The sequence below is a fragment of the Lagopus muta genome, chromosome 18, assembly GCF_023343835.1.
Source record: "Lagopus muta isolate bLagMut1 chromosome 18, bLagMut1 primary, whole genome shotgun sequence".
Taxonomy (NCBI): domain Eukaryota; kingdom Metazoa; phylum Chordata; class Aves; order Galliformes; family Phasianidae; genus Lagopus; species Lagopus muta.
In genome coordinates, this window is record NC_064450.1 from 8870998 (window position 1) to 8896415 (window position 25418).

At 38.9% G+C, this 25418-nt stretch overlaps 1 protein-coding gene across 4 annotated transcripts in view; it reads right to left on the reverse strand.

Annotated features, from left to right (window-relative positions):
- Positions 1-25418, reverse strand: part of ANKFN1 (ankyrin repeat and fibronectin type III domain containing 1) — a 113730-nt gene that overhangs the window by 26682 nt on the left and 61630 nt on the right. For all 4 annotated transcript variants that reach the window (XR_007380500.1, XM_048965266.1, XM_048965265.1 and 1 more), the window contains exons 5-11: positions 24732-24926; positions 23138-23251; positions 11843-11940; positions 10591-10681; positions 7153-7260; positions 1560-1659; positions 263-395 (exon numbers count right to left, since the gene is read on the reverse strand). Coding sequence is in view for 3 of the 4 variants with exons in the window: in XM_048965266.1 (XP_048821223.1) it covers positions 263-395; positions 1560-1659; positions 7153-7260; positions 10591-10681; positions 11843-11940; positions 23138-23251; positions 24732-24926 (839 nt within the window). In the remaining variant the exon portion in view is untranslated. The remainder of the gene's footprint in view (positions 1-262; positions 396-1559; positions 1660-7152; positions 7261-10590; positions 10682-11842; positions 11941-23137; positions 23252-24731; positions 24927-25418) is intronic.

Below are 25418 nucleotides of genomic sequence, written 5' to 3' on the forward strand. Positions count from 1 at the left end.
TTCCTCTAAATGTTCATAAAACCTTTCTGTTCCTAGTGAGCAGCCAACAGATGTAGGTTAGAAGAGTTAATTGTGCTGTGGTCAGCGACTCAACCAGAATTTCACCCATACAGATGCTGTTTGAAAATTACATTTTAACATGAGTAAAAGATGAAGCACTTCATCACTTAGCATTTCAATGCGCTCAGAATGATCAGCTAAGGTTTCTGCATGGCTAGCAATGCATTTTTAGAAGCAATATATGAAATTAGGTTCCCATTACCTTTGTGAACCACAGGAAATCCTGCATAATTGAACTACTGTGAGAGTCATCAATTTCCACAATTGGGATCTGATCTTCATTGGTTACCAACAGATTGTCTTTGTAAAAAAATATGACAGATAAGTAGAGTCCCCTAGAGAAAAAAAGAATCCGTGTCAAACAGCTTTCATGTCTATTAACATCTAAGCCCAATTTTTGCTGCTGAATCATAGATTTTAAGTTCTGAGGAGGCAGAACAAATTAACCGATCTTAACTTTTGTGTTTTATGGATCATGCAACTCCAGGTAGAGAATTCTGAAAAATATGTGGGAAGGTTCTCTCTTCAGATGATGTGAGACTACAAGAATTTAAGGAATTATGAATCTGTGCAAGTCACTGACATCAACTTCAGTAAGAGTTTTGCCAGAGTAAATAGTATACAATGGAGGGTTTATGCTCTCTAGAAATCAAAAATTCTACCAAAACTTTTTATCATTAATGGGCTTAGTTTTGCTCTCATTTACTTCAGAGCAAATCTGAAATAACTCAATTGAAATCAGTAGGGTTATTATGGATTTACATTAGTGTAATTGAGTGTAATTTGGCCAGCATATCTGCAAAACTGTTTATAGAGATCATTCCTTTCAATATTTACCCTTGCAATTAGTTGCATACATTAAGTAGTTGCCTTAGGGAATTTAAAGACTCTGGAGAACTCTTCTGAAAGAATCAAACTCTTATCAAAATACAAAGAAGAAAAAGCAAACTGAATGCTCCTGGCAATGAAAGAAGAAATAATCCAGCCTAAGAAACTTCCATTTGCTAAAATAAACTATCAAGGCAAAGGGTTGTTTGGGTCGTGCTGGGCTGCAAACCTAGCTAAAAACATTAGAAAGTTTTTGACATGCTGCTTGATGCCAATGAGGTATCAGTATCTGCAGAACACGTCATCTGAGCTCTGCACTTTTCATTATGAAAGAAATAAATCCCCGTTTCCTTATTGAGCAGCAATGGAGGCTTCACTCAGCAATTCCTCAGTGACTGTACTGTTGTGTTTGCACACAATATTTTCCCATTACAACTCAAACCATTTTCCAAGCAGTAAAAATCAAAGATTGCTAACGATTTCAGTAGGAACTGCAGCATTATTTTCCTATCAGATGCATCAGTCTCACACGTATGTAACTGCATCAGGTTTATTCAGACATTGCTGTTTCACTGGAAGTAGAATTTGCGTACATCTATTTTTAAGGTGCTGTTCACTATTACATAAAAGCAATAACTTGGAATGTTTGGGAGATGAAATGAATGACAGACCGTTTCAGAGTCTTCACAAACTTGTTTGATGAATGAAAAAGGTGCTTCAGGCTTCTGGAGACAGACTGCTTGCGGCCAGTGTTCTGTAATTTGGAACTTTCTAAAATGGAAAATAGAAACAAAACCAAATGCAGCACTTCAATTTGAGATCACAAATCATAAAAAGCCTTTGTTTGTTGAATCATACTGATAATTCAGTGCCCACCTTATTCCTTCCAACAGACAACATTCAGAACCATGCTGATTTACACTTGCTTGTATTTTCTTTCTCTTAATAATACTCTTCATCAAATGATTTCTTTAAGTGCATCAAACTCAGACTTGGTGGAACTGCTGTTTTGCACCTCGGACAAGTATAGCTTGAAGCACGTGTTGAGGGAGGATATGAATTTTACACGTGGTCCATGAAATTACATCTCAGCCTTCCAGGATCTGACTGTTTTCTCGTTATTTAAATGAACTACGGATCCCCATCCAGACTCAATTACCAAACATTTTGAGGAACAACCCTCTCCAGTGGGGAAAAATGTGACTCATGAAAGATTTTGAAGGATTTTAAAAGTATTTGCTGCTAATCTGCCTGGCTAAGTGTTTTTGGAGCAACACATTTCCTACTTACCTCCAGTGCAAAATAGAAGGTGTCTCTCTGTGTCTCCCTAGCAAGTTCTAAGTTTGAACATTTAAAGAACATCTAAATTTGCTCCTGTCAAAACCCCATCTGTGGAAGCACTCAACATATTTTTAAATGATGAATAAATTTGCACCGCAATTTGCACATAGAAAACTACAAAGAAAAAGACACACTGTTAGCATAATTACCACTTTGCTGAACAGCAAGTACAAAGAGAGCAAGGTTCTACTAGGGCTGAAATCCTGCAATTTAGAAGTATGAGGCTTATTAGATCACCAAATACGTTGTCCTCCCAGTGCTAACTTACTCTGCATGGCATATTCTGCACTGCAGTGCTCAGTTCAGTTTAAATAGACTCGTCTTAGTTCACGGCTGCTCCTTTGATGCCGCTGATCTTTGATTTCTTTTCCATTTGGAAAAACTCATTTGTTTTCCTGCCCACATCTCCTCACTTTTATTTTACTCTGTGCCTTTTTTTTCAGTTTATCATAGTAACGTAAACCAAATGTGACAGGAAAACTCTTGTCTTAGAAATATAAACTTCATCCTAATTATGAAATTCTTATTTTCTTCCATAATTGCAATGGAAGGAATAGAAGCAGAAATTGCTGAAAGTGAAGCAACATAATTCTATATAGAACACCCAAAGACTGCAGCATTACAATCAGAGGGCACGTTACAAAACAAACCTACATTATTGGGCTATTCAGTGGTTTGGGTTTGGTCCACAATTTTTCAAAGACCAAAGAAAAAGACATAATGTAAAACTAGATGGAAACTGTAAATTCTCCAATGTTGCTGTCTGCTTTTGTTTGACGTTACAGTATGTCTAGAAGCCAAAAAACAGGGAACTGAGATTAGAGGACACTTTGGACCTACAGGAAATGGAACTTTAACAATCTGTTATTTAATTAACTAATAAATAACAGAGCAACCTTTTTACAACAGTGGCAGTAAGAACAAAAGTGGATCCTAAGGAACAATACAATAGAGCTGTGAGCTCTGTTAATAGCTCAGGAGCAAACGTATATTGGCCAAGATCAGAGAATTTCCAGCAGATGGATTTAGATCAGAGCATTCACACTTGGACTGAACTAGGCAATTAACTCTATTTACCACATTAGTTTTTCTCTTCTTAGGTAGGATATATATGTGTGCCTTTGCAGTTCACTTAAATTCAACAGATACATGAAAGCAGTGTAAGTTGGTTGTGAGAAATAAGAAAGTTGCATGCTCCCACTGCTAGCATGCATCTGGGGTTTCTGCTCTAGAGGAATGTCTGCTATGCCACGCCATTTCTCTGAGGAGGAAGATCATCTGGAATTCTTTGTCCTATCACTAGACAAACGGGTGCCTCTCCTCAAGTGGGGCAGATGTGAAGTAAATGGAATTACCTCAGTGCAAAATTATCTGAGGAGAAATCTTAGCCCCACAGATCAGACGGTCTGTGGAACAACTAAATATCACTAATGGTAACACTGAATAATGAAGCAAATTACCAGAAGTGGAGCTAAATCCTATTGAAATCCTAGCAGAGGGCATAAAATGGGGTTTAGAGTTTTTACTAACAATGGATGAAAATACATCAAATAACTGGAAACTTCCAGAAGCAAATCATACTCGCTTTCAATCACCATAATTTTAGCAGTGCGAACAACTGACTCTGAATAACATGCACAGAGGCAGAACACCATGCAGAAGTTAAAGGCATGCATAGCCAGCAGACACTTCAGTAGCTTAAGGCCATTACAGACTGCTATTACCTCAACTCAGGATGGGATGTCATCCAAAAGAAAAACTCTCATGAGGAAGCTATAGCCCTGTCAGTCACGTTAGCAGGTGGTGTATTTTGGAGTACAAAGTCAGGCTCAACAGTTGAGATTGGGACTTCTTAAATTTCCTACCCGAACCTCCCAGTCCGTGGCCAAGTTCTCCAGCCTGTTTTGTGCATCCTCACTGCAGTAAAATCTAAACTTTTAAAATGTCCCATGGAATGAGAGATCGTCTTTGTTAAAAGCAATGAAAATGTGATCCCTGGTTGTGAATCAAATTATGATTAGAACATTTTTATTTCAGTCAATCTCTAGTAAAATACATTTCAACCACATTTCAGAAAGAAAATATCTAGTAAGCATTTTACTGAAGAGTTGGGTTTCTTTCTTAATGAAGCAACACACAATTGCTTAATCCACTCTGAACTGCTTAGGAAGAATGATCTTCAGGAAAAAAAATACTTAAAAAATACATTTGAAGTGTTGCCAGAACACACAATTGTAGTAATTGGGTTATGATAGTCTGTAGCACGGTATTATGAAGACAAATGGATGACTGTTGTTTGTAATCATCAGGATTTTCCAGAAGATTAAACATATGAAAGCAAAGCTTCCTAAGTAATTCCCTAAGAGATTTCAACATATCACAGAGCAGGTTCAAAAGCAACAGCTGATCTAATTCCAAAAGCTCTTAAACTCACTGTACGTTCCAATGTATTCTTCCTGGTATTTTTGTAAGCTTGTTTTTTTCAGGCCCTGAAATACAAAGCATGGGGCAAAATGCAGGCTTTGGTGCAAAGCCTGACTGAACAGACGTGAGCAAGAGATGTGTGGAATCTGGGCAATTTAACCCTCCCACATCACTAGCATTGGACCTTGTTCTTATATCTCCTTTATATTCTGAAGCTTTTACTCATATCAGCCAAATGATCTCAGCCATTTTAGACTGACTGCCCTTTCCACTTTTTTCACCTCCTTTGCACTCTTCCTCTGCTCTCCTTCAGCCAGCCTCAGCAGCACACCTGGGCAGTCCTGCAGAGGGATCACTTCCAGGAAAGCCAAGGGGACAAGGCTTCAGGTTTGAATTTCACTTCACTTTAATTCACTGTGAATTAGTGGCTGCAAGCAGATTCAGTGGTGTCCTTCAAGCAGTTTCAAACTATTTACTGACACCTCTAAAACAAATGAGGAAAACAGAAGCTACAATGTGCACTTAGAATGAAAGGAATCTGGAAAAGAGAAACATGATAGAGACTGCTTAAATGTCAGGCCAGGTCCTCTGCTTAGATACAAAAGCACGTCCACTCTGATTTCTATTCATGACAGTTGAAGCAGGCTTCTGTCTTACGTGCACCAAGTGGAAAAGTTTATTGGGGCTTTTCAGTCATTACTGATAGTTATCTTAGATCCTTGATCACACTTCTCAGATGTCGCTGAGATTGACAAATAACAGTCAAATTGTCGTCATAATTCTTAATTTTTCTGCAATTATTTTCTCTTGATTTTTATAATCAAATTCCTGAAATACGAGGGATTGACAGTGTCATATATTTAATGTAAGTTCCAAAGAGTCTTCTCTTATGTTATAGACCTGATTTATCCAAAATACAGTTCTGTGTAATGTTAACATTACAAGCAGTTCTGAGATTCTGATTTAACCAGATCAAATGCTCTTGCTGATTCCACAGTGTAGTACTGCCCTATGGAAGTTCCCACATCCTCTTTCCGACATACAAGAAAATGTTCGGAGCTAAACAGATTCCCTATATTGTTGTCATGTATTATTTGAGCATAAGGAGCTTGGAAATCAGTAACAGAGTTGTCTGTGCTTTGCTTTGAGACTGGAGTTAATTTCTGAAGCAGCGGAATTTTATGAGAACCAGGTACTGGTGTCAAATTCTTAAAAGAAGGGATTTTCTGCATGTTTGTAACTGCTTCTTCTCTGGGCTGGTATGTCAGTAAAACAACTGATTCTAAGCACATTCTCAGATGTTCCATCACTTACTCCCTGTTCACTAGGAAGGTGGCCTGAAAAACCTCAGAAATGTACCAACTTTGGAAGAGAAAAACTGTACCATGGATAATGACTTGAATCACGAAAAGCTGTGTAAGAGATGGAATACATTGTTTGCATTTTTACTACTGTGACCACCTGCAAATGATAATGTTTGCATGAATTTTAATTAGGGAAACAACATTTTCTTGCAATTTCTCCTTTTCCTTTCCAAGAAACATAGTGGAATAGCTCTAGTTGCTATGGTTACAATGGCTTGTGGCAGACTGTGGATCATCATGATTGTGATGTATTTGCACATAAAGAACAAAGGTTGCATCTTTCCATTTTATCCAGATGATTTGAGCCCTAAGTATTTCTGTGATTTTCAATCAGTTGATGCAGTTTGAAATAACAGTCATACTGAGTGATGAAAAATGAAAACTTCATGGTAGTTCGACTTTTCAGTTTAAAATAAGCTCCTTTGCAATGAAGCATTATTCCAGTTAGAAGTTTATTTTAAGAAAATAAATAGCACTTTTCAACAACCCGTATAGAGCACGAGTTTTTATATATTCTTTAAAAAGAATGCCAAGCTGTTGCCTTGGCTCTTGAGCTATTAAAGGCACAGTCTGTTTCTCATGAATGAAGAGCAAAGAGCTGGCTGAGATTCGAACTCTCTCCCAGTTTTGATCCATTCTATTTGAAAATGTAGCAATCTTATCTTCCCACTGCATTGTGCAACTATTTTTCATTATAGATTGGCATCACATCCAGTAGAGTACTTAGTGTCTTCCATTTGGAGGCAGCCAAGTCTCTTTTTTGATCCAAAACAGTTGTTAACTCTCTAAAGTATTTCTTTATATTAAAAAAATAAAAGAGAGACCCTTGAAACATTTTAGCAGAATCCTGCGTAAAACTTGCTTGTAGGAAAAAGCACATCAGTAACTGCACAGGGCACAGAGGGAGAAAGGGTGTGTCTGTGCTTGTGTACATTCAAGCTTTCAGATGTTTCCATCCAACTAATTTCAAGGGTTAAGAGCAAGATAGTAAGCTAAAGTGATTCCAGATGGGCCAATATTAATATCTTTCTTTTCCTGATGAATGAGAAGGTATGACCTAGTTAGAAAACTGCTAAAATTACAGGCGCCACAGAGGCTTCAGCTGGTGACCTACCACATAGATATTTATCCTTACCTCTGCAATTATAATGCTGATGAGCTGCTCGAACCTGCTGAAGGAGACGTTCCAGGGCCTCACTATGTCCCCTGTGCCGAGGCTCTCTTCCACTGCAGTCTTTCCAGTCTATTGAACAAAGGAAATAAACAGAAATGAAACACAAAGTAGTAGGAGAAGGTTTTAAAATATTTTCTTGTCTCTGATGTTTCTTGGCTGCAGCGGAGGCTTACATCAGGGCACGCAGGAAAAATGGCAGTTGTTTCAAGGCTGCTGCTGTTGCTTGTACAATAAGCTTCCTTTGCTTTGTGCCAGCTGCATAATTAATCATAATGATGATTAACAAAGAGCTCACAATCAGCTCCCAGAAGCTCCTGTAGTGACTGACGAGACAATGGCTTTTTCTCTTTGGCACATAAATAGCTCCTGCTGCTGAAGCATCAGCGCTGCGCTCAGCCTGTTCCGTGCTGACCCTCTGTACCTCGCTAAGATCACAGCCCCGCTCCTCCCGTGTTTTATTGAGGCACCATGAGGCTCAATGACCTTCCTACAGTTACGTAGGAAACTGATGGCAAAGCAGAGGGTGAATGTTTTCCAAGAAGCAGGGGTTTTGTCAGCGGCCTCAGAAACGCTGTGAGTAAAAGCACTTCTGAAAACCTCCCAGCACCGAGGCCTGAAGGAAGGCTGGCAATTCCTGCCCCAGCATCATCAGTCTGCTCAGCACTGCACTCATGAGGCAAGAAGCTGTGATTTCTGTCCCACATCCTCTGAACCTTATTTGCCATTAGCTAAAATCTCAGTCTTGATTTTAAAAAGCAGACAACCCCTTCACAAACAAGAGGATGAAACTGTCAGAGAGGAGCTCTTTGATTCCAGATTTGACCCTTCCTCACATCGTTATAAGAAAAAATTATTACACCACAGTTTCCTGAAAGAAAGTAATGATGGATCAGGATATTAAGAGATCTGCCTCCAAGGGAGACACGCTTCCATCTTGCAGGCACAGCAGCCAATACATATTCAGAGCCACCAGCAAACAGTTTGCTCACTCACTGAATATACAGTTCTACTTTCTAGTGCAAGTTCTGTTAAGCATTCCTTCCAAAGGACTCACTATGCCAGGAATATAAATTTATGTTTGCTACCATTTAGTATAGCAGCTAGAGTGGTGGTAAGCCCCATAAAGGGTGAGAAGACAATTGCTATCCTGATAGCCTGTGGGCAGTTGTAACAGCTGCAGGCTGGCTATCCTGCATGATGTATGCTTTTGCAGAGATCAAGAGCCAACTGCATTTATAACTCACGTTGGGAGGTCAGTTCTCAGATCTCCTTCGGCAGCCAAGAGGAACCAAATGGAATTCAGCAATACCAAAATGCTCTGGGTCATCAGACCGGGGAGGTTTAGAACAACCTCGTGGTTTCTCTGTCTAGGTGGTTCCCAAACTTTTAGACTCTCCAGTCTGCCGACTGCCTTCAAAATGACATGGAAATCAGACCAGCTTCCCACACTGTCCATGAATCACGTGTCTGTCAATAAGCCTAGAAATTTTACTATCCACTGTGGCTTTACAGAGCAGCTGCAGAATGCCAGCCACAGCTTTCCAGGTAGTTACTGTTTGTGAGAGGGAAACAGGACAGTGGCAAGCACTCACTCATGCTGCAAGCATGATTCTCTGAGGACATCACTGACTTTTGATGCTCTGGGATTGGACTGGATCCAGATTAGCCCTGGAGCTTTCATTTACCTAGCATGTTCTAGCTGCCATCACAAACAACTTTGTACTTAATGTATTCACATTGAATTTTTACCTTAGGGCCATGTTCCTTAATATAACACCGCTGTAATTTCACATCGCTGCTGTCTTGCCAAGCACAAGTCTGCTAGCTTTCAAAACTAATGGTGTAGGTATCTGCATGGACAAGGTTCTGCCCTTGGTACCTGCATCAGTATCTTGTCTCTCAAGCTAAAATTCTGATATTGCTTAGCAAAAAGATTTTATACTTAGTGAGCATCTCACTTGTTGGAAAGCTTGAGCACGTGTCACTAAGGGCACTTCGATGGAAATGCCATACTTGTTGCTGGCTATCTATATGCAGTGAGCTGAGCCTGTCCAATGTTTCCATGTTCACCAGCAAGGAAAACATACGTACATAGCTACATCCACTGAAATCTGAAGCAAAACTTTCCTCGCAGCTCAAACCTTTGGAGCTGTCATGTACTGTCAGAAGGTTAATAACAATGGACAAGAAATAGACAGGAAAGACAATGCAATGCACTCAAAGCAAATGTTGTATCACACACAGCTACAGCTTGAGATACAACCAGTTTGCCAGGAGTGCTCAATTCTTAGGAGATATTTAGCTGAATAACTGCCAGCTACTGCAGAATAGTCTTGTTTCTCAGCTTACGTAAGTTCTGGATTTGTGGGGCCAAATCCTGTGTACTTACCCCTGAGTACAGTCAAGGTAATTGCATGTCACTAAATTATTCAATGCAACTCCACAGTAGTGAGTTATCCACAGAGCCAAGAGTAGAATTTTCTGCCACTACTGTAGCACATTTTTGTTTGCAAACAGAATATTTCTTTAGCCTAGACGCTGGCTTAATTCTATGGTAAACAAGAGCAAAACTGTAGCAAAATAGGATAGTGACACTGCAACAGCTTTGATTATTCCACACTCTCTATTACCACCATTGCTTAATTTTCTCACATTAGCATTCAAGGTTATTAAATGGTTACATTAGCCTAATAAAAACAAGTGCTAATGCAATAAAATGAAAAATCCCACTTTACTGCACTAATCAATACAAGAGAAGCTGTAATATACTGAGCCAGTTCAGCAACAAATACTAAGTCTGGAAAAGTGACTAACAATAGAATGTGGCTACAGTAGATTAATAACCACAAGTGCAAATTTGCACTGAGCCTGAGAAAACCTGTAAGTCTGAAACAGAAGAAAGGCTTTTGGACATGTCTGCAACATTTTAGTGCTTGTGGGCCAGATCCCCCCAACATCTGTGCCACAGTACAGTATTCTACATACTGCATGCATCCCATAACTCCACCAACTTCAGAACTGAAAACGATGAGAATGGTTCAGAGAATGGAATCTAGGACACTACAGTCACAATAGAAAATTGCGTATGATAGGTGTAAGTATTTAGGTTTTAGCAGATCAGTTTTGATCCATTCATGTGCTGAAAAATGAAGCTCCATATGCAGAACTCTATTAAAGGAAATGAAGATCAAAGGATAAGAAAAATAAATACACAAATGTGATATTATATATCTTTTTTTGTTGGGGAGGAGAAGTTAAGTTTTATTTATTTCCCTTCTAAGTGACACAGTAATTAAATCATGAACTCCAGCATACTTGTCTTCTCTTCTTTGAAGAGAGAGAAATTCTGAAAAAGCAACATGAATAATCAAACTGGGAGTGCAAACAAGCTCGACCTACTTGAAGGAGAAGCAAATGCAGGAGTAGATCTTCGTGGAGGTCCCCATCCTCTCATATTGTATGCTGAAACATGAATGTAATACCTCTGGCCCTACAAAAGGAAACAACTGGAATCAAAACTTGCACTTCACTTGAAATCACAGCTGTAATAACTGGAGAGCAGCCCTTTCAAAACTGCTTTCTTTAAAATCTCTTACGTAGCTTTCAGGGATGTCAAATGATGCCCGATGAACTACTGAAAAACTGCACAATGATTACAGGGCAGGTGATTTGGAGAAGGTCAACAGGAGACATTGATGTGATGTGATTGACAAATTGTGATCTCTCCTATTAAACAGTGCTTTTAGAATCAACTTTAAGAATAAAGTCCCATTCCTGCTGTAGTCTTGCTATGAGCACAGTAACTGAAGAAGCTCTGCTTGGCCATCACTGACATCAGTCAGACCTTCAGCAAGCATTTTGATGTGTAAATCTAGGCCAATGAAAAGTGCTTCTGAAAGTTTCGCTTTTTGTTTACAGATGTTACATACCTTAGAGATTATGGACAAACAACCCCTAATCACTGCTCCTCATGTGTGCCTAAGAAATGGACTGTGCAAGCTTGCTTGATTTGAACTTAAGATCAGTTACTTTGTTTTGTTGCTGGAAAATGAAGAACAGAGGAAATGCATACCGTGGCTCTTTGTGAATCCAAATTTGCTTGCACAAACAGTGCAGAACTGCCAGTAGGAAGAAGGTGCTCAGACACATGCTCAAAACTATTCTGCTTAAGAATACATGTGAATGTTTATCAATTTTCTCAATTGCTGACCCAGTTCTTAGCAGTGTAAAACATGTATATGAAAATAAAACAAAAATGAAAATGACTGCCATTAACTACGTGTTCCTGAAATAAGTAGAAGAGAAAGAGCAGTTATTTTAGTTATCTGTCATCAGAGTCAGGACTAGAACTTTCACGAGCCTTTGATCTGCACTAAGATTACCCTGCGATCCAGAAAACAGCAGCTTTCATTCCAGTCTTTTTGGCTCCATCCTAAGCATGCCAACTTATAAAACAGTTCATGCTGTCTGTCTGCTCCTTTGTGAATTTCTGATCACGGATACCAGACATATTATGCTTAATGACTGGAACTTGTTAGAAGAAAGGCACTCTGCAGTTGTTACCAACAGCCAAGGATGCAAATTATCAGTGTCTTTTTATCAGTGGGGCAGCAGGGGGCATCAAGATCTAAATGAATCATTTGGCACTTACTGTTCTGAGACCTGTGATGGTGCATCTCAAAGACTGAAGATTATCCAGGATTATTTCACCAACCAAAGGAGAAAAGTCTTCTGAACAACTCCATTCCACTAGGAAACAAACAGCAGAAGCGAACTGAATCAGATAACAGTCCCACAAAAGGAATAAAAGAACTTCACAGGTTAACTTTTCTCCTAGCAGTTTACCATTCCACGTGGATACTAAAAGTCATGTTTAGCAACAATGTTTAGGAAAACTTTACACAGTAATTAAATTATAACTCTGTGTATGAGAGAGAAAAGCAAAATATTGCTCAAAAGCTTTTCAGGAAAGAATGCTTAAAAGTACCCTGCAATACAAATTACATTCAATCAACATTTGCTCTTAGTTAAACAATTTCCTTTTAAAGAAAGGGAAGCAGTTGGAAAAGAGTAGGTAAAAGATTTGGACCTGCTAATTCCATTAGGCAGTTTATATATCCAAACCAACAAAAGCACTGTTTTGCAATTGTGTCTGCATATGTAGGCATAGGAAGGGAGTCTTTTGGGCTCCACAGGACCACAAAACTCCAATCACTTAGCTCTGTATAGAAACATCCTCCTTGGACCAGATCCAGCACTCACAAGAGTCTCTTTATTGATTTCAGTGGGCTCTGGCTCCCTTGTCTGAGCCTGGTTCTGCTGTGGTCATTGAAATCACAGAGCTCCACAAGGACCTATTAAATTGTATCCATTTTTGCAGTGAATTAAGTGGTGCTGGGCTGGCACATCCCTCCCAACCTGTCCTACAGCCTCAATCACAAAGAGTACCTTCACCAAAGCACCAAAGCATTCCCATCAGTTTGTACCAACTGCTCATGTTCCTACTTAAGGGGTATGAACTCAGCAATCTTGTATTCTTCCTCATTCATTGCAAAAATTAACGCAAGAAATGAAAATGGATGCTGACCATGAAAAACTACCACGTGGTTTTAGAAAAAGGGGAACTGATGGCTGAAGATAAGAAAACCACCTTTTGAATTATATGTTAGTAATGACAGAGAGAGTGAGAGTTCAGGTTCATTTCAGTCGTACCTGTAGTATTTCCAGACTCAAACTTTCAGGAAAACTTACCAAAAGCAGTGAAATTCATTACACATAATAACAAGGGGAAAGCCCACCAATTTTCTGGATTCACAACTAAGCAGAAAATCAACCAATTCAAAATCGGTAGATTCAAAAACTAGCTTATAGATACTTCATTTGCACATTTATCAGAGTTGGATTCCACAGTTGAATGATCAGAAAGTACAGGTACTTCAATTTCAGCCTGTGGATCTTTTATCTTCCCACTGCATCATACTGGCATTTTCACATTAAAAGAAGTGATATTTTTGCTCAGCACATACATTTAACTGCCAACAGGTTTTTCCTAGATTAGCCAAGTATCAATAGCACAACCAACTTTTCCTTTCTCTTCCAAGCCAGTCCTTTCCTTCGACTGCCATTTGTGAATGCAGAGCATGTTCAGCAACGTTTTTGTATTTGCTGAAATGAAAAGGATATTGATTTTGTCTACTGTACCTGAACTTTACAGTGTATATTTTTCTTACTCTCCTTGGGTTTTAAATATCTAATTACTGCCAACCTTAATGGAAGCTATCTCTGTACATTAGTATGAAAATGTAGAGACTGTTACTGTACCATGTTGTAGGTTTTTGTTGACGATGTAATTATAGCAGTGCTTATAAGTGCCATTAAACTTGATGGCCTGTCAGAGTTTCCATTATAAACCATGATTTTTCAGGGTTTATAACTGTGCTCTATTAAATCATTGAGGACATTGTGTACATGCTGCAGACTAAGACATTCTCTATTTTCCAGAAGGATAAATGAGAGAAACCCCTCCTGAAGTGCTGAACATGCTACTAACAGACGTGCAGTCATTTCAGACGCCATTCTTCTCTTGGAAGGGTTGTGTAGATCAAACGGTGTCACTCCATACAGATGCTGCCAGCATATCCTGTCTTCACTGAAATCCTAAGCATGACAGTGTGTTTCTCAGCATGAGGGGCAGGGCTGAGGTTGTGCTTTAGCACAAAACAACAGCCAAGGGTGAAGTAAGCAGCTTTAAATTCCCTTGGAGTTTCTCAAATTTTTAGCTGTTCTATGGACTGAAGAGTATCCAGACATCAACTAGTTCCTCGGACACATCTGAAGCACTGTCATTTTTGACAGCACATCGTGCTCTGACTCACAATGCCATGATATAGGCTGCTGTTCCTTGCATTTTCTGGTTATGCAGAATGCAGAGCTACTCACCCTTGTGATGGACCAGGATCTAAAAACTGTGCAACTTTGTGCATGAGCAACCCAGCATGGAAACACTGCTAAAGCCTTGCCTACTTTCCAAGAGAGAAAGTGCTGGAAGAGGCTATTCTGGAAGCAAACAAAAAATAACAGCTCTCTGTGTAACTGAAGTGCTTGGTACTTTAAGAAAGAACAAAAGGCTGGCTGCCCTCAGCGCTTTAAAAGTTCAGTATAAAAATACGCAAGTATGAAAACCTGAAGATGAAGAGGGTCCTTTATAAGAGCCCAGGAACAAGAGCTGGTCTTGTAGGCTGCACCAACCGTGCTGCAAAGGACCTGAAAGCTGTTGGGTGAATTAAGGATGGCGCATGTTCCAGTCCTGTTCTGAACACCCCACAGGCCTGCTTTGTCGTGAACGCTGAATGTCTTCGCTGTTGCGGCTTTCCATCTGACACTTCACGTTATGTCAGAGCAGGGTTTTTTGTGTGTTTAATATATTGGTGACTATGTGTTTTAATGAAGGTGCCCTGTATTCCAGAGCTCGCGAATGCACGATGTGTTGCTGCGGTCGCCAAGATAAGTAGTAATTTTTAAATAAACAGCAGTATAAACAGTTACATAAAACTCATGTAAATTGCTGGCACATAATTTTAGACTGGCTTAAGTTATGTAACCTACCTGTGGCCAAGTTGTGTGCGCTTTTTTTTCCTTTTTAATACTCAATTCATACACTTTAAAATAAAGAAGCAAGTTTGTTTTCACCTGTTTCTTTTCTATTCAGACTGAGTATGCCTTAAACAGCTCTCCAGAAAGACTGACAGACAGATAAGGGAAAAAGTGAAGGTGCAAAACACCTCCCAGCTCTTTTGCGGAGTCATTCAGGAAAACACCTTCTCCCTGCTAAAGTAAATAGCTCAAGCCACTGTAGAATTTGTCACTTCTCCTGGCATTTATTTTGCTTGCACTTAAATTATTCACTGAATTGCTGAGTAGATTAATTAGACCCAGGGACATGACTTAGGCTGTTAAGTTGATAGCATCTACTGAATAGTGTGCTGAGCTGCAATTCTGGGTTTTACTCTTGCATTTGCTACTAACTTGTTGTGATTTTGGGAAAGCATTGTGTCACTATGACTTTTAACCCAGACTCTTAACGCAGCAAGGATTCTTTCTCCTTCCCTTCCTCCCTGTGTCCAGGGCCCAGGCTGAAGGACACTGTGATCCTAGCTTGTGTTCCCAAGGGCCTCCAAACAAATAATTGCATTGTTTAACAGCTTCCTTTGAAATGTAAAACTGAAGGAGAGCCCTAATGCCAGAAATCCCTTCATGCCATCTTTTGCTGCCTGCTATCTTTATGAAATAATTGTAACAATTGACACTTGCAGTGTCTTAGCAACTTGAGCTAACGAGGCAGTCAGGAGGAACCAGCTTATTGGTGCACACAGCTCAGATAGACACCAATATTCGTGATTTTGTTCACATTTTGTCTGTTTAGTCAGTGCCTCCTAGCTGCATCGAGCTAGCCTTTCCAGGTTTAATTTCAAAAAGAACCCAATTTTTGCAGACTTGGCCTCAGGTTTTCTTTATGTCTCTTGTGTTTTGAAATTCTGCAAAGAATGAGAGCAGAAAGACAAGTTATACCAACTGTATAAGGGTGCTTCATTAGGAAAAAAAAAGTTTGGCTCTGAGGAGTCACTTTGTGTTCCCATGGATCTGGTTTTCTGCATGAAGAATGTAAGCCATCCATTTATGCACATTCAATTACACCGTCTGAAATAAGAAGAATTCTGTTTGGTTAGAATGTAGGCAGGGACAACATTGGTTAGAAAGCTACAATGCAAACTGGCACTGTGATAACAACCAAGATTTGTGCCTCAGCCTTCCTATGACAACACAGCCCACTCTGGCTGTGGAAAGGAAAGTGAGAAAAAATACACACTAGAGCTGTGAAAAGGGAGAATAAATGGGGTTCTTATGCAAAGGCTTCATGTCCTAGGAAGGTATAGCAGGCTTGGCTCTGATCTTACGAATTTCCACTCCCAGTGGATTCGTTCCACTCATGTAATCTGTGTAACCAAAGCCAGTGGGGAGGTTTATGAAAGTAAGGACAACTCATTTGTGTGAAGCATGCATGGCTTAGGCTCAGCTTCTTCCCAAACCATAATACATTAAAATCTAATTAATAATGACTGGTTGGGCAAATGCAAACAAAAAAGTAATCTATCAAAATGTACAAGACATACTGGAACACTGCATAGCACTGTTAACAAAGAAGGTAAATACACAAACCCTAATTCAATTAATCTGCTTAATGGGATTGCACTGCTTTTCTTCTGGTCCTCCTGTAACATATTTTTAAAGGGGGACATTGTTGAATAGATGTTAATTACTCATATTTATGGCTTTTGTTTCTTTATAAACAAATCTCTACATTAATTTAAAGATCATTCACCTCTCCCTAGCATTAAAGCCAGGTGTCACTGGCAAAACAGTCTTGTTTTTACTTAATTTAATTTATTGCCAATTAATCTAATCACCAATCCAGATTGAGAAGGGAGAAAACATAAGCAATTAAACACTTAACACATACCCTCCTCCTTTCCTAGTCTCAGCTTCCTTTGTTTCTACCAGGGGGTTACTCTCAGCCCTGAGGCTCTCTGTTGGTTTTGGAGCTGTCTGAGCCCCAGGCCTCCTCCACCTGTGGGCCTTGGCTAAGTAACCTGCCAAATATGCCCAGCACAGTGCTCAGGCAGGAGCTAAGTGAGCGCTCGTGTGTGAACTGATTGGGTGCTGAGATGTGAGATAATAGAGTGCTCAAGCATAAACTGATGGTGTGTTCATGTGTGAACTAACTGGGCGCCCATGCATGAAAACTACATGCCCTGTAATTCATGTTCAGCACACAAGGTAAGAGCTTGCAGCAATCCAGAGACCCTATCACAAATGTGTATTTGTTTATCAGTTCTGTGGGTCCAATTTAAGCACTAGAGTATTATCAAATTCTTGTTGTTCTTGTTTTCAGTCCTTGTAAATGAATCAGAAAAGTCCATGAAGGACCAGAGAAGATTTCAGACAAATAGTGAGCAAAGGCACAAAGTCACGACCTTGTGAAAACATTACTTTTAACTATCTATCTTATTAGTAGTTGATGCCATCAAGTCTCTAGCAAGGAGTATTTCCAAACCTCTGGATCAAAAGATGTGGGAACCTCCCCAAAGAAAGAAACTGAAGCTCTTGAGTTCCAGTCCTGTCACACTACAGGAAATTCACCTCTTCTTTGCCCAACATATAAACTGGAAGCTCAAACACTCAGCCATGAGCAAATCATTGGTAAAATTACTTATTAATGCTAGTAAACCAAAGCAAGTATAAAAACTAAAGCAATGTCTAAAAGTCAGCAACATCGTGATACGAGCCTGTTTCTTGGACACCAAAGATGGACAAAACCAGAGCCTATATGTCTGGGTTTTCTCATAGCGTTTCACCTTGGGCTGTTGCTCAAAATCTTTATGAAACAGAAAGCAGAAAGAATGCTTAAACTGAGTAATTGATGTCTGATCAGCTACATCAGTTAAATACATCATCACTTAATGTGTAATTCATGTTCAAAGGTGCTTTTAAATGCCTAGCAAACTTAACATAAAAGATTTTTTTTCCCAGTCCAACACATACTACAGACCTTAACAGGAGCTAGAAATAGAAAGGTTTGTTCCAACATTTATACATTTCTATACATGCAAGGCATAAAAATAGAAGTTGAATTGCACAGTTCTGTTAGCTACCAAAATGTAATGTGCAAATAAAGTGCCCAGGAGACCTAATAAAATGCCATAAATGAAGTACTGTAAAAAATATCAGACCACACCTATTCAGCAGGATAAATTCAAATATCTTACAAAGGAAAGTATTCTCTCTTTCCATTTTATGGAGCAAGAACCATTCCAGGGAAAGAAACAAGGAGTTTCAAAACATACAAAGAAACTTTGAATAATAAGTGAAAAGGGTTTCCAGAGCAAATCAAATGCAGAATACTACATAATTCCACTTTAAACTGGAACAGAATCAAGCAGTGATGCACCATCTACTGTACAAAGATCGATAGGCACTAATGTTAAGGCACCATTTTCATACCTAAGATTCACTGCTACAAGTATTCTTTTCCATAACCAGGATTCTTCAGAAATCAAAGCACAAGCTTGCTGCTTTCTGCTCTCATACTGCTATGTCAATGGCCAGTTGCCACCAAAGAGGGAAAAAAGTAGGAGATTTTGTATGTATGTATGCACTTCAGCCTTCATATAAGCTCTATCGATTAGACCAGTCAATCCTATGTGGAGCCAAATGCACCAAGCAGGAAGCCTGCATGGAACAATACCAAACTTGATCAAACACTGCAGTTCACCCAGATGGACAAACCACAAAACATGCAATGTCTGTGTGTTTGTAAATGTTTACAGGGACAGAGGCCCACACAAACTGATCAGATCGTTTGGTTGTGAAGGCATTACTGTCAAAAGAAAAACAAATGGGATCACACAAAAATCACAGCTGCCTTTCTGTACAGTCTTTGAGGCTTTTCACACAAAAGTTTGTGGTGAAAGACTTCCACTGACACAGCGAGATATCAGAGAATCTCTAATGCTGTGGTTTTTTTTTAAATACACAACACATCCTATGGGCCTGACTTGGCAAAATGCTTCATCTCATGATCTCAGATGCTGACCTGTAATGAAAGGTGGCTCAGAAAATCTGTTAGTTGAGACTTGCAATGAGAACAGTAAATTGCAACAGCTCCTCCTGGATAAAGGTGCTTGTCTATAACCAACACGCTTCATGTGGCCATCCCAAAGCAAAATCCTGAGGCTGCTGCATATCTCCCTAGGACTGAACCAGTGATTTAAAGACATTTACACGAATTGCTCCAGTAAAAAAAATAAATCTGAATTGCCTTGGAGGAAAGGAGGCAGGGAGATATTTCTTGTCAAAATGTAAGTAAGGCATAAGTTCTTCTTTCCTGATCTAGTTGCCCACCTCTTGCTTTTTCTAAAGAGCTACACTGACATAGAAAATAAAATCTTTCCATCCAACAGAAATCCTAGAAGGCAGCTGGGAAATCCTGACTACAATGAAATATTCTGTTAAAGTAACTAAAAAAGGTAACAAAAGGCTGAAGTGCACCAGACAGGCTTAGCATCCCTATCTGGAAAAGAGCTTGGCATCCAAGTCCCCAGCTACATCCAGGGAGAAGATCAGCTCTGTTTGCCACATCAAACATGGATCAGATTTTTTCTTCCTTCATCTCTTTTCAAATATAAACAGTTCCTATCTCTTAAATAAATTAGCTCAGCTTTGGTTATGCAAGCTCTTTCTTTTTCTTCTTCTTTTTTTCCTCCAAAGAGGGATATAGATGTTTGTTGAAAAATTGTAAGTAAAATATAAATGGAGATCTTCCATTGCACAGTGGTCCTTCCAAGTAGGTGATGTCCAGCACTGTGTCCATTTTTCTTCCCTTTTCTACACCTGGGTATAAGTGCACAACTATGTCAACTTCTGATGGAAAATTCATGAAAAAATGATATGCAAAAAGGCAGAGTTAATGTGTACTTATTCACTGCAAAAGCAAAATAAGTATCAGGATTAAAGTGCATAGAAAACAAGTACAAAAAAAATTGCTTGTCAACACTCTTTCTTCTTTTAAACAAACAGATTTCTCCATGTACATGCATTGTGTGGAATTTGTGAAACCTAGAAATGCTAATTAGCTAAAGACAACAGGTCTTATAAGACCCAGGGCTCCACTTGTGCTGTTCCCAGGAGTCAAGTAGTGCCCACGTGGATTCCTTGTTGCTGTGACTTTCTGCAACAAGATGGGGACTGCAGAGTAGCTCTAAAACATACAGAAAGGTTCACTCTAGCTTCAAACTGTGGTGTTATTTTGTTTAATAGCACAGAACATTTTGATTGCGTTTACAGAGATGTAAAACAAAAGTAGGTCGTAAGTGCTTCCATGATGGGATGTGAAGTTTGGCTTTCGGGCATGATTAGCCAAGGGTATGGGTTTTTCTTCCCAAATTATGGTGATGCTTCACATCCTTCCTAGAACTGGCTGGGGTGAGGTGTCTCTGGCTTTGAATCTTCCTCTAGCACAGAGCAGATTATTACTATTATTATTGATTTATGGCATGCCTGTCTGCTTCCAGCCTCAAAACACTTTACTAAGTTACAATATACATAGGAATCATTTCACATCAGCCACCACCACGTTGTAGCCTTCTCTAGAGGGAAACTGAAGGAAGCCATTAGGATGGTGCCTGCAACATTAAACAACAATCCAGGAGAGGAAGTAGAGAATACTCTGGCTCCTTAAAGCAATGGCTCAACAGAATGCAGTCGCTGAGCTGCCATCCAGCTGGGACACCAAAGTCAATACTCATTCACCGTGTGTGGTTAAAATTAAATCTCCTAATGAAGTGAGATGGTTTTAGTGGTTAGAGAGTGAGTGCAAAGTATTATTCTCCTGTATTATTATTTGTAAGTTATACAGCTAACAAGGGAAAAGTCATACACAGGAAAATAGCAGACAGCTAGATAACGTTCCAAGCCTAGTTTCTAAATGACATTTGAGCAAGTAAAGCTTTGGAAAAATATGTTAAAAAAAAAAAAAAAAAAAAAGGATGACACAGAAGAAAAGGAATTGGCAGCTTCTCGGTGCTTTTAGGGAACAAAACTAGACTGAACAAAAGTCTAGTTTTATGTCAGCTTTATCCTCTGTAATTCAGATCCATATAAAAGAACATTATTAGCTTCTGTAAATGAGCAGGTATTCCCTATACACTGCTACAAATGCTCCTGATCTTTTATTAGAAAAAGAAATGGTAAAGTAACGAGGGAAATAAAGCCTAACAGCTCACTTTCTTCTCTGAGTCAGTAAAATACTTAGATGGCTTTCTGCATAAGTGCTTAATACTTGGACTGAAAAGATGCTCAGACAATGTTATCAAGATCTCCTTTCAGGCTAATTGCTAGCTGGTTCCAATCATTCGTACAAGTGATCATTTCAATGGTTGTTTCTTTTTTACAGCCTCTAAAACTAGCATGAAGAATCTCACTCCATAATGTAATAAGCAGTTCTACAACCAGTGCTTAATTAATTCCCAAAAGTCACCAAAAGAAGCTATTAATTATCTTTCTTTTTATCTAACCATAAATATTCAATTCTCGTGGGACAGAGGATTTAAAAAGAACTTTCTGCCAGAACTGTCAACTTGATGTAGCATAAAACGATGACCAACGAGAGTAATTCAAAATATGACAGCAATGCCACCTCGTCTGATTGGAAAGTTGGGTCAAGTTGGATCAAATTCTCTTTATGGTGTACTTACCATAACGGGACAGAACTGATAGGTGCAAACCATGCTCAACACAGCCGAGTTAGCAAGATAAAAATACTGCAATCTTTAAAACTAGGAATAATATTCTGATTTAAAAATCAGCTCTATCTGGGAATTGTCTTTACTGTGAAAATATCAACATTTGTTATAATGAGAATCTGGACAACATTTCAGATTTGTTTAAAATCCGCATATTACAAAGAGCAGGCTAATATTTTCAAGAGAGTTAAGTCTTTTAGGAGCCCAAGTATCATATTCACAAGTAAATCAGGCAGTAGGAAGCCCTTAAATGAAATTTAGTTTCCTGGCAACCCAACCCATTGTTTAAAATTCGATTTAGTCTCCTAAAGGTCTTTGATGTTTTTGCAAATAACACTTCCTGCAGCACTGCAAGGCTGACTAGGTGTAATACAGTCATTTACCCTTCTACTGAGGCTATCAGGAATGGAATCACTTTGATTGTTTTAGTGATGTCTGGGAGTTTTTTTCCTTGCACTATGAAAAAAAGTGTACTGAGCATAGCCAATGATGACTGGCATCTCAAATCAGAAGTAGAGTGGTAAGAAAACATGCCTGTTCCAAAATAATCTCATTTAGTCCTTTGGGTGCTTGTGATGCCACTGAAGGCTGTGCACTGGCGTGTCCCACTCTAGAGGAACTTCATGAACTGCTGGGCACTTGCTCTACTGCAGCTCTCTGCATATTTCCTGTCGAAGCAATCGCTGTGGCACCTATACACAGAAATAGGAAAGACACTGCCCCAGACCCAGCTATCATAGCTCCTCCTACACGTATCAAAACCCACTCTAAGAGGACTTTCTGGGTCTCCACTCTCAGCTATTCCCTGGAGCAGTCAAAGGTGGCCTCAGATCTTCAGGAAGTGCTTTTAAGTCCCTTTACCTGTGGAAGGACCCACGTTCCAAGTTAAAACTGGAGGTTGCATATTGCTCCATTAAACACTGAGGAACTCACTGTTCCAATCAATTTAGAGAACCAGCAAGTTCCCTTAAATCAGAATATTTTGATTTCAATCTTTGATAAAACTTTTTTTGTTTGTTTTTGATTGGAATTTCCTATGGAATAGAAATTATTTTCTACTCAACAGAGCTATTCACATGGAAGCATTTTCCTATTCATTCCACTTTGCAACTAACTGGTGCCACTCCATATGTATAGCTCTTCCAAGAATGATGTGGCAGCCCTGGAATACCTAATTAGTTGGGCTGTATGATACCTCTGCCAGAAGTTTCAACTTCCAGAGGCATTCCTTCAAGGAACTGTGGTGTGGGTTTGGCATTTACAAGGATACATACAGTTTCAGAAGCCCACAGGCACCAAAAGTTAGTCTGCATTGCATAGCTGACTCATGTCAACCCAGTCACTGAGCTTAACTACAGAACATCAAGCAAACTCCTTCAAAGCACTCAAGAAGAAAGCTTCTGTTTGTTGTTTTTTCCTTTTTAAATAAAACTTTGTCTTTAAGGAATCTTAAAAGAACATTCGATTTGTACAGCTATTTCTTATGAAAATAATTAAAGTCAGACATTTCTAGCGAAAACACCTTTTTCACTTGGCCATCAAAGGTTTACAGATTGTTAAGGCAAATGAAAGATATCTAAATCCAGTACCTTTATACTTGGTCACCACAGCTGAGTTGACACTCAGAGGTTCTTGGAAGGTGACAGTGAGTGATGTACTGCTTGTTACCATGAGACAGACATTGGTTGGCGCCTCAGGGGCTCCTGGGAGAGAAGAGAAAACATCAGCTCTTCAGCACAACAAATCCTATTCAAACAATGTTTCTGAGTCTTCAAAGAACCCACTGAAAATCACCCTGCAATTGTGAGCTTTGGGTTGTAGGTGTTTGTGTTCTCTGCCTTTTGAGAATTTTAATTAGTGCCCTGCTAACAATATCCTGCAGACACCATTTGTTTCTATCATGGTTTTTGGCTCCTTTCAGTTAAAAATATCTTCCTGCATATATGTAACCTAATAAAACAGATTCATGCTAATTATGTCAATGAAAAGCCCCTATAAATCTCTTGGGGTGGGTAGGAAGAGAGAGAAAGGACAAAACCACAAAGAGCTAATTAAACTTTTATAGTTTCACTAACAAATTCAAATTTATTAAATGACAGAAAACCTTTTTACGTTATTGTGATTCAGAAATTGCAGATTCCACAAATGTTTCAGTGCAGTAGTTCCAAAACACATTTGTCAGTTGAGGCCTAATTTTTTTTTACTATTATTATTTTGTTTTGTCGTTGGTTTTTGTTTTTTTGTTTGTTTGTTTTAAAAAAGCTGAGTTCACAGAATATCAATCAGACTCAATTCAGAAATCAAAATGTCATGACACTGCTGGAACTGATTAAAAAAATCGTTTTATTAACTTTCTGCTGAATTGGGCTGTATTTAATATCTAATACAAGGGGCACTACCTCTGTCTTGAAGAAACAGTCTTAGAATACAATAGAATTGAGAAAATACAATAAAATTGAGAAAATTTTTCCAAGTGCATACATATATAAAGGTGGCTGTAAAAATGTTAATGGCAATGATTGTATTTTATTGAAGAGGAAGGGTACAGCTAAAAGATCCAAATATGAAAGAGTTCAGTCCTGCTTATTTCTTTTTTTATTCCCATTTTCTTTAAACAGTTCTGTACCCCAAGTAGCCCAATTTGTAACTATGCTGATGAAACGTCACATGTAGATGTCAACAATAAAAATAAGTATTGATAATTTTTATACGAAAAATCTAAGTTCATTTTAAACCAAATATTAAGAAAAACTCAACTACTTTAAGTCCGAACTATTTAATAAAATAGAGTACAACAACAGAAAAAGACCACTGTTCCTCTATTACTTCCTCCGCATTCATATATTGTAATTGTCTTATTTTAAACTCTGATCATATGAAATAACATTCAGAAGTAAATGTGAAGAGACAAGACAGAATCATTAGGTCCTGAACTAAGAATCTGTAATCTCATCTCATCAGTTTTACACTTGCTGCTCTCAGATGCTCGGTCCTTTCTGGAACTAGTATCGGATTTCCTTCTCACTTTTGGGAAGACCATTTAACTGAGCGCCTTATTTTTCCCACCCTAACATTCATCTGCTTCACAGCAGTGCTGTGAGGATCATCTTTGCTCAACAAAGGCAGTTTTCGCCACCATAAGAGTTCTTGTCTTAAACTTTGCAGCTACTTTCTTCTACTTACTAGCATGCTCGTAGCCTGCCTTCATGCGCTTGTATAGCCTGTATCTCCATTCCCATGCTTTTAGTTGCTTCTCTTTTTCTGTGTTGTCTGTACCAAGGCCTTCATTCATCACTTGTGCAGACAATTCAGTAACTCGCTGCTGTGCTTCCTGGACCAATGTACACAGATGCACTGACCTGCTTTCCATGTTAACAACTACCAAGAAAAGGGAAAAGTAAATAATTGCTTCATGGTCTCATGTGACAAAATTCTGGCCTTATGCATTCCAACATAACCCACATAAGGCCAAATCCTTGAACGCTGTGCCTTCCAACAGATACCTTGTCATCAACCTGATTAGAGCCACACCAATTTGTACCACACTTAAGGATCTGGCCACTTAAATGGGATAATGACATGAATAAACAGTAGATTTTATCTTCCGGTGTTTCTCAAAAGCTTAACAATGTCTTAATGAGCCTGAAATTGCTTACATGTTTTAGGTTGATAGAATACTATAAAAGAAGTAAAATAATAAAGAAATTGGTCTCTAACTCTTACTTTGCCATAATACCATATGTTTCATATGTCATATGCATCATATGTCTCTCAGGAAGAAAGAAACTGGTGTTGGTTATAGCTAAAAACAATACACAATATATAAATCTCTACAAGTGGAGAGAGACCTAACTGGCAAAGTTAAGAATG